This window comes from Eleutherodactylus coqui, chromosome 1 (assembly GCF_035609145.1).
Source record: "Eleutherodactylus coqui strain aEleCoq1 chromosome 1, aEleCoq1.hap1, whole genome shotgun sequence".
NCBI classification, from domain to species: domain Eukaryota; kingdom Metazoa; phylum Chordata; class Amphibia; order Anura; family Eleutherodactylidae; genus Eleutherodactylus; species Eleutherodactylus coqui.
The window spans coordinates 382,645,977-382,655,788 of NC_089837.1; the positions used below are offsets into that span (position 1 = coordinate 382,645,977).

Here is a 9,812-nt window from a genome sequence, read left to right on the forward strand (position 1 = left end):
GTACATTTGGTACATACTTACCACCGCCGTAAAATTACACCATAAAATTTCAGTTGGATACATTGAGTGAACTGTCAGGCCAGGTCAAAGTTCCTATGTTAAGTCTAGCGGTGCTGCTGTGCTTCAGCCAACACCACTGCTAGGGAGAGTCAAGCGTTGGTAAGCGGCATTCATATCAAGTGCTTACCAGTTTGACTGTTCTCATGTCCTCAAAATGTGGAAGACCAAGCCATGGACGGCGCATAGTTCAAAGGGTACGCTCAGATGGAAGTTGGTACACTGAAAATGCAGTTTATCCTGAAGTACTTGCTAATTAACATAATCAGTTCTTAAAACATGTACAACTATTCGACTAAACATTTCATGTTCCCGTAGCGAACATAGAGTCAATCTAGTGACATAAACTCAGCTTAAAGAAAAGTGCCTACACATGTACAACCATTTGTCCATTAACAGTGCCATAATAGGGATAATAAGGGTCCAAACTTACATACTAGAAAAAAAAAATGAATTCAATGCTCTGAATATTTTGGGTTGTTTTATGTCTTTGGCACTAAACTCCACTACTCCCTCGTTATTTTTCTTTAACCTTTAAACACACCGATCAGTCATGACTAGAGATGAGCGAGCATACTTGTCCGAGCTTGATGCTCGTTCGAGTATTAGGGAACTCAAGATGCTCATTACTCGAGGCGAGCACCACGCGGTGCTCGTCTCGATTAAACAAGCACTGACCATTGAATTCAATGGAGCTGGCAATACAGCCGGCTCCATTGAAAGCAATGGGCTGCCGGCGAGCGCGGGATGAATTTTCGGGAAGGGCTTAAAAATATAAGCCCTTACCTGAAAATCATCCTAAAATGTGTAAAAAGTAAAAAAAAATATATACTCACCTTGTCCCGGCAGAATGATGTTAGCCCATTGAATTCAATGGAGCCGGCAATACAGCCGGCTCCATTGAAAGCAATGGGCTGCCGGCGATCGCACAATAAATTTTCGGGAAGGGGTTAAATATATAAGCCCTTCCCTGCAATTCATCCAGAAATGTGTAAAAACAAAAAAAATATATATATACTCACCTGGTCCCGGCAGACGGAGTTCAGCCACGGCCAGCTGGCAGTTCTCCTGAACTGCTCTCTGTAGTATTCAGCAGCCGGGGATTTAAAATCCCCGCCTGCTGAATGCGCTGCCTCTGATTGGTCACAGCCTGACCAATCAGAGGCAGCTCTCACTCACACCCATTCATGAATTCATGAATGAGTAAGTGAGTGCTGCCTCTGATTAGCTCAGCGCAGCTCTCAGCTGAATGACAGCTGAATGATGAATTCATGAATGGGTGTGAGTGAGAGCTGCCTCTGATTGGTCAGGCTGTGACCAATCAGAGGCAGCTCATTCAGCAGGCGGGGATTTTAAATCCCCGGCTGCTGAATAATACAGAGAGCAGTTCAGGAGAACTGCCAGCCTGCCGCAGCTAAACTCCGTCTGCCGGGACCAGGTGAGTATATATATATATTTTTTTATTTTTACACATTTCTGGATGAATTGCAGGGAAGGGCTTATATATTTAAGCCCTTCCCGAAAATTCATTGTGCGATCGCTGGCAGCCCATTGCTTTCAATGGAGCCGGCTGTTTTGCCGGCTCCATTGAATTCAATGGGCTAACATCGTTCTGCCGGGAAAAGGTGAGTATATATTTTTTTTACTTTTTACACATTTTAGGATGATTTTCAGGTAAGGGCTTATATTTTTAAGCCCTTCCCAAAAATTCATCCCGTGCTCACCGGCAGCCCATTGCTTTCAATGGAGCTGGCTGTATTGCCGGCTCCTTTGAATACAGTGGGCTAACATCGTTCTGCTCTGCCACAGCTGTTACAGCTGTGGCAGAGGAGAGTGATTGTTATGCTGACAGTGCGGGAGGGGGGTGTCTCACTCTTGCCACTATTGTGAAATGCAGCCCTGCATGTTGCTCCTCGCCTGCCCTATCCATTTCTGTGTTTTTTACATAACTTTGGCGATTTGCTATGATTTTCACAAATGAAAACCTTAGCGGAGCACCAGTCATATACAAAAATGCTCGAGTCGTCCATTGACTTCAATGGGATTCGTTACTCGAAACGAACTCTCGAGCATCACTGAAAGTTCGACTCGAGTAACGAGCACTCGAGCATTTTGGTGCTTGCTCATCTCTAGTCATGACATCAAAACCACTGACAAGTAAAGCAATTAATCTGTTGGAAGCAGCATGAAAATGGACAAGCCTGAGTATCTGAGTAACTCTAACAAGGGTCAAATTGTGAAGAATAGTGGCATTTGAAGAAGTCATGGCATCTCCAAATGGCAAGTGCTGTATGATGCATGTAACAAGGAAGGACAATCAGTGAGCTAGAGACAGAGTCATAACACTCAGGGCTCATTGCTGCTTGTGAGGAGTGACGGCTAACCCATTTGGTCTGATCCCACAGAAAAACTATTGGAGCACAAAGTGTTGAGAAGTTAATGCTAGCTATTAGAGATGAGCGAACACGTTCGGCTCCGCCCCTTTTTCGCCCGAACACCGAACTTTGCGAACACTTCAGTGTTCGGGCGAAAAAGTTCGGGGGCCGCCGTGGCAGCGCGGGGGGGTGCGGCGGGGAGTGGGGGGGAGAGGGAGAGAGAGAGGGCTCCCCCCTGTTCCCCGCTACTGCCGCCCGCGCCGCCGCGCATCTCCCCGCCCCCCGGCGGCACCCGGACACTTACGCGCGAACACTGCAGTGTTCGGCAAAGCCGGTGTCCGGGTGCGGATGTGTCCGTAACGGACACGTTCGCTCATCCCTACTAGCTATGAAAAAATGGGACAAAACACACAGGACATTGCATGTAGTTGTGTATGGGGCTGTGTAGCCATAGACCAGCCAGAGTACACATGCTGACCAATGTCCATTTCTAATAGCATCTTTGTGGAGCATGTGAGCATCAGAACTAGACCATGGAAATTGGAAGAAGGTGGCCTGGTTTGATGAACTGCATTTTCTTTTATATCATATGGAATGCCAAGTTCATGTTGCTTACATGAGGGAGATATGGCATCAAGAGGCACTATGGATATAAAACAAGCAGCGGAAACAATAATGCTCTGGGCAATGTTCTGCCCGGAATCCAATGGTCCTGGCATTTATGTGGATGTTACTTTGACATGCACCACCTTCTTTCAAATTGTTACATACCAAGTAAACCCCTAATAACAGCGGTCTGTTAAACAGGGCAATACACCAAGTTATGCTGCAAAACAAATTTCAGGAATATTTAAGAAACATAACAAGGAGTTTAACATGTTGACTTGACCTCCAAATTCACCATATTTATGGCCTCCTGCACACTACAGGGTGGGCTCAAGCATGCAGGATCCTGCAGCGGGATCCAACCCTGTGCCCAGCCAGTGACCCGCTTACCTGTCTGGATTCTACTTTATATGTACTTCGGAAGCACCGGCTGGCGCGCATGTGCAGTACAGATTAAGCCACACCGTTGCTAGGTGATGACGCAGATCCCGTAACCTTTCAGCAATGATGAGTGCGGAAGGGCTGTGGGACGGTCGACTTTCATTGACTTCAATGGAAGCCACCCGGGTGGAAACAGCACAGAAATAGAGGATGCTGCGATCTTTCTGCCATGGGCGGGAATCACAGTTGATTTTCACTCATGTGCAGGAAGCAGCTGTTCTACATAGGAGTCTAGAGGCAGTATTTGCTGCAGAATCTGGGGACAGCCACCAACCCCCGGATTTCGCAAATCAAATACGCCTGTGTGCAGGAGCCCTATATCAAATTGAGCATCTGTGGGATGTTCTGGAAAAAGTAGTATGATCCATGGAAGCCCATGTCCCAACTTACAAGAGTTAAAAGATCTGTTGCTAAATTCTTGGTGGCAGATAACATTGGACACCTTTTGGAGTCTATGCCTTGATGGATCAGAGCTGTTTGGAGGCATAAACGGACCTACACAATTTTAGGTGGTTTTAATGTTATGGCTAGTTGGTGTATATGAAAAATAGATTATAAACTAACATAAAATCATATTAATGCTGAAGTACCGTAACTACTATTCATGAGGTGAGGAGTAAAAGGCCTATCTATAGTGAGTCTTAGCTGAAAAAGAATTTCTGGACATACCGTACATTGTGACTACAAGAGAAGAGACAGCCTACACCACTGATAATAGAGTGACAGAAGGAAGCAAGAAAAATAGAGGCAGATGATAACTCGCAGCTCATTATTTTTATCTTAAGCAAATATGAATAGCCATACAAATCACTATGAACTACAGTGTAGTTGCACAATGGTGCCTGCAATAACCTGAGAGTAGCACAGAATGTGAGAATCTACAGAGCACGGAATTGTGGAACTGCTCAAAATCAAGCTGGAACTTAGAAGTTGACGATATTAACCCCAAACAGACTAAAATAAAATACACAATGACAGTACTTTAGCTGACAAAATGTGAGGTCGCAAATTGAAAAGAAACAGAGTAGTAAATGTTTGAAAGACTTGATGATATAGATAAACCATTCAAGTACTTGGAAACCTGTCAACCCATAGCAACCTATGTGTTTAAATATAAATGGACACATTAACTTTGATGGACTTAACAGACATCACTGAACTGCAACTCTCAACTTCAAGGACAATATTGTAGTTACATTCATTAAACCTGAGACTTTGAAGAATTATGGAAAACTGGGAATGAACCCAACTAAGTATTCCACATGCTGTAAAGTTTTTGAGCTGCAGCATGAGCAAAAGTAGTGTGGCACCTTGTTAGTCAGAAAAGTCAATGTGGTGTTAAATATCTCATTTTTCTGGTTATCCAATAAAGGTATCACCTCAGGTAATCCTTTTGTCTTTTTGAGTATTTTACAGCATATAGAGCTGCAGCAGGAAAAGATTAATTCTCAGTATTCTTTATATGAATATTTATACATAAATATGGCTGTAAATCATTGTGAGCATGAAGAATATTATTTGTGGCTCTGATAGTCCTTCTTACAGATTGTATGGCAGGACTTAACTACAGTATTCCCAAGGAAGAATGAATGTGATTCATATAATCCTGATGTGTGCTTCAGCTTATTCCGACACTTGTTTTAGGTTGGGAATTCTATAGTTATTACTAAAAATATTCTCCTAATGACAACTGGGTATTCAGCTGCTTATTTCAAACTTACTAAACAACACGTAAAGTGTTGAATCTAGAGGAAATTTGGCCATTTTAATACAATTCAACTAATCTAGTAGTTTTGTGGTACGATTCAATCACACACAATGCTCTATATGAACTTAATAATAATTTTTAAAAGCAACACAGAAATAAAAAGTTTGCCATAAAAGAAGCAATCCTCTAAACATTGGTGACACTAGCATAAGATAATCACTATAGAAAAAGGAAATTCCTACTGCATACATGTAGATATGGATGTTCGCTTTATGATATTTATGCACTGTAACATTGAAATGATTCCAAAAATGCTGGAAAATGTACCGTTGGTATCAGAATTTGGAAGAGGAATGGAAACTAATTAATGTGAATAATTTAGCCACAATAATAATCTCAGTTCATGAAAATCATGAAACTAGGTATATTTTATAAGAAATGCAAGTTTAAAAAAATGCATGTTACTCAGAAAGTAATACAACTTGTTATACAAGAGCTAAAAACTACTGTACAATGAAAAATGATAATGGAAGCAGCAGTTACTCTGGACAATTAATAATGCACTTTCCCTATCATGCAGAAATGGTTCCTAACACTATTGCATGGAGGCCTAAGGCACTTTGTTCAATATACATTTGCATTGTCAGCACCATATTAAAAAGAGGAATATTAATGCTAGGGTGTTTTATTGATCACAGTGCTATTAGCAGAATGGATGCAATACCTGCATTGCCCAGGAAAATTATTAAGCAGTATATATGAATTTCACACTACAATTACAATCACTGTACCTGCACTGCATGAAATTGGTCGCCAAATCTTATGATCACTTATTTGACACAAAGGAATCTTATATAGCATGTTCCTCACCAGCCATAGAAATAATGCAATGCAGTTTAGATTCTTTTGTCTGATAAACCCATAAATACCTACTCAACCCTTAACATCCCTATCAGTTTACAAGGTAAATTATGTCAACTGTATATTGTACTACTGAAAAACAGTTTCAGGGCTACGGCATTTGTTTATTATGTCAGGATGGCCATGCTTAAACATATGTATTACATCAATATGAAATAATCACACTATTGGGTATTAATTTGTATGACCCCTGATATTCTCTTTTATTACTAAAAGAATGCACGCTATAGAGAGACATGCTCATCTTCCTTCCAAAGCAATTATGTAATTACAAAGAGATTGCAAGGCCTCATGAAAATCTATCTCTATCTATCTCTCTATCTATCTATCTATCTATCTCTATCTATCTATCTATCTATCTATCTATCTATCTATCTAATATCTATCTATCTCCATTCTCCTCTCTATCTGTCTATCTTTCTCATATCTATCTATCTATCATATCTATCTCATATCTATCTATCTTAAATTTATCTATCTCATATCTATCTCTCTATCTATCTCTATCTATCTATCTATCTCTATCTCTCTCTATCTATCTGTCTATCTAATGTCTATATATCTATCTATCTCCAATCTCCTCTCTATCTGTCTATCTTTCTCAAATTTAGCTATCTTTCTCATATCTATCTATCTATCTATCTATCTATCTATCTATCTATCTATCTATCTCTCATATCTCTCTTATATCTTTCTATCTTAAATTTATCTATCTCATATCTATCTAGCTATCTATCTATCTCACATCTATCTCATATCTATCTATATTATATTTATTTATTTCATATCTATCTATCTATCTATCTATCTATCTATCTATCTATCTATCGATCTACAGCAAACAAAAGCAGCACTGTGCCAAATTGGAGGAGTGCCAGCATCACAACCACAATCCAGGTCCTTTAAATATTCTAAAGCCACGTGGCACATCCAAATCTAGTAAAAAAAAAAATCTGCGTATATATGGGTGTCTATGGGTGAATAAACATGCTAATTATTTAGCCAGACTTGGATGTGCCACATATCTTTAGAATATCTATCTATCTATCTATCTATCTATCTATCTATCTATCTATCTATCTATCTATCTATTTATCTCATATCAATCAGTCTATTTGATGATGTACTAAATCCTTTTTCATAATGTATTTAATACCTTCCTCCACTATTTTATATGGGTATCTAATACAGCTAGCTATTCATGCACAGCTAATGAAGCAGCCCAAGTCAGAAAAGTTTCAGCACCACTGACAGCAACACTGCTGGAGACCATATACTGAAGAGCCTTCACAAAATCACAGACACAAAAACACTTAGATGCAAACTCCACACATCCATTTCCATTTTATTACCATAACTAATTGAACTCCTAATCTGAGAGTAATGGAAAGAGCACAAAGAAATCATAGCATCCCAGCAATATATGCGCCTGGGACAAACTTTTGGCAGCACATACACAGATTGTGAGTCAGCAGAAAAGACATTATGACTGATAAGAGCTTACCATGTTGACTTCAGACACCATGTCAATGCTGGCAATGTCTATATTCATTCCAACAGCTACTGGAGATCCTAGAAAAGGGTCAATAATGGGTATTCTTATTATCAGAAGTTTGTTCACCAGGGTATGGTCACCCTGATCACTGACAAGCTTCACACTGACTATACAAAACGTGGGGCTAGTATCCAACCATCAAATGACTGGGTATATATCTATCTATACATATACATATACATGAAAGAGACTTTAGTATTAGCAGTTGAAACATTTTACATTTACTCATAAAATTAGAGCTGTTTTATCATTTACCTCCAAAGTCCGGTCTTAGTCTGATGTCATAGCCTTTTAACAGTTTGTCCACCGTTTCCTTCACGAAGGACATGTTACCGGGATCATTGACACTGTGGAGACATACATTGGAGGTCATTGGGGAGCAACACTTGTATGAGGAGTTTTCTTTGAATTAACACTTTGTTCACTTGCTTTCATGTTAAACATTATTAGAAGGCTGCAGACTCCAGTTGAGGATGCAGAAATGAAGCTTTAAACCTAATGAAACCATTAAAAGTCATTTCTTATTCCATGCCACAGGCAAACTTACCTTTGGGCGCAGCACACAACTGCAACCAGGACTGGAGCAGAGATCAACCCAAACAGGCGTCCTCCAAGAGAGCTCCACATGCCTCCACTTTTCTCGAGCAGCATGAGGGGCAGCCACTGGGGGCAGATCCACCACCTGCCCCAAGCTTCTGGGTATCCAAAAAGGCTCTAGAGGCAATTCCTGGCCAGTTGCATTAGGGCTCTTCTTAGTGCCATCAACACAATAGTGTGATTGTATGGGGGTGGAGATAGTTCTGCCACTGGGGTCTAAAATGTGTGGATAAAGGGAGGGTGAGTAGTAGGGAAAGCCCTGAATACTATAGCATAAACAGCAATGGAGTTTTCCTCTTAGTAAAAAGGACTTGAGGCTGAAGAAATCTTCCTTTCATCTGCTTTTCTATCACTGGATGATGCTATCAGTACAAATTCCCAGGACGATGAGCTGGTGCATTTCTTGTGTCTTCTGCATTCTCTCAAGCGCTGCTGACATGGTGAAGAAGAGGAGAGGGACAATGCTTGTGTGCGCTGGAGAGGGCACCATGTGTGGTCGATCATCTAAGAAGGCTGCAGATTGTCCCTGACCATGGGGAGCCACATTGCTGCTGGGGAGCCCTTCAACCTCCCAAGTCAGAGCCAGCACTGCAGCATTGCACCTAGAAGTGTCCCTGGCTGAAGCCAGATGCAGCTCTGGTATTTCCCTTTCTTAGCAGAGGCTGGAGACACGTGTATGAGTGACGGGAGGAGATCCTGGGATTCCCTCCCCCAACAGCAGAGCCTGGGAACCTGTGCGAGGCAGGAGCTACTGGACTATAGGAGGCATCACTGCATGGATACTGCTCCCTCTGAGCTCTGCCAGTGCTAGGAGCCTGCAGACTGTGACAGCAGTTATTTAGGATGGAGTCCTCATTGCTATGTCATTTTTAACTCTCTTCTTCCCAGAACAGCGGGTACAAATGGCAGTAGCAGCAAATGTATTCCCTGTGTGGCGAAGAATCCTCAGCAGATCTGTGCCATTTGCTGCTAATAAAATAATGCTAAGAGGCCATCTGGCTTCCTGTGAGAGCTCTGGACTTACAGAGGTAGCATGGCATTTACACATACATTTTGCAATTAAGCTCTTTGTGGTTTTCATGCTTTTTCATTATGATTGCTAGGTTGGCTTAGGGCTCTTTTAAATTAGCGTTAGCAAAAAACGCTGATCGTGCGAATTCAAGCAATTATCGTACGGTGTAAACATGGCCAGCGATCAAACGATAATTCGCTTGCTTATCGTTTATTTTACGCAGACATAAAAATCATCGTTCGGTCATTTACAAGTCGCTACATGCAAAAAGTGATCGCTCAGACCTTACCATTCTCCTGAATGAGCAGGTGAACATGCGAACGGAAAAAAAATGGAAACGATTATCTGCGTGTGTGAACTGACTGCTCTGTGTCAAAGGACTCTTACTTGCACTCCTGGGACAGACAGCCATTTCTTCTACAAATGCAGTGTGATACTTCAATTATTTCACAGCAATGTAATCATTTCACACCTCCAGAGAGTCCCATGTAGCAGCCAGTATTAAATTCTATGTACAGATTGTTTGAGAAGTGGAAAAAA

General features: G+C 41.3%; 1 protein-coding gene across 1 annotated transcript in view; it reads right to left on the bottom strand.

Moving 5' to 3' along the window:
* The window catches only part of GABRB3 (gamma-aminobutyric acid type A receptor subunit beta3), a 169,822-nt gene extending 161,532 nt beyond the window's left edge, over positions 1-8,290 (bottom strand). Inside the window, exons 1-3 of the mRNA XM_066579271.1 lie at positions 8,211-8,290; positions 7,919-8,010; positions 7,613-7,680 (exon numbers count right to left, since the gene is read on the bottom strand). Coding sequence (XP_066435368.1) covers positions 7,613-7,680; positions 7,919-8,010; positions 8,211-8,290 — 240 coding nt within the window. The remainder of the gene's footprint in view (positions 1-7,612; positions 7,681-7,918; positions 8,011-8,210) is intronic.
* Between the last annotated feature and the right edge of the window lie 1,522 nt (positions 8,291-9,812).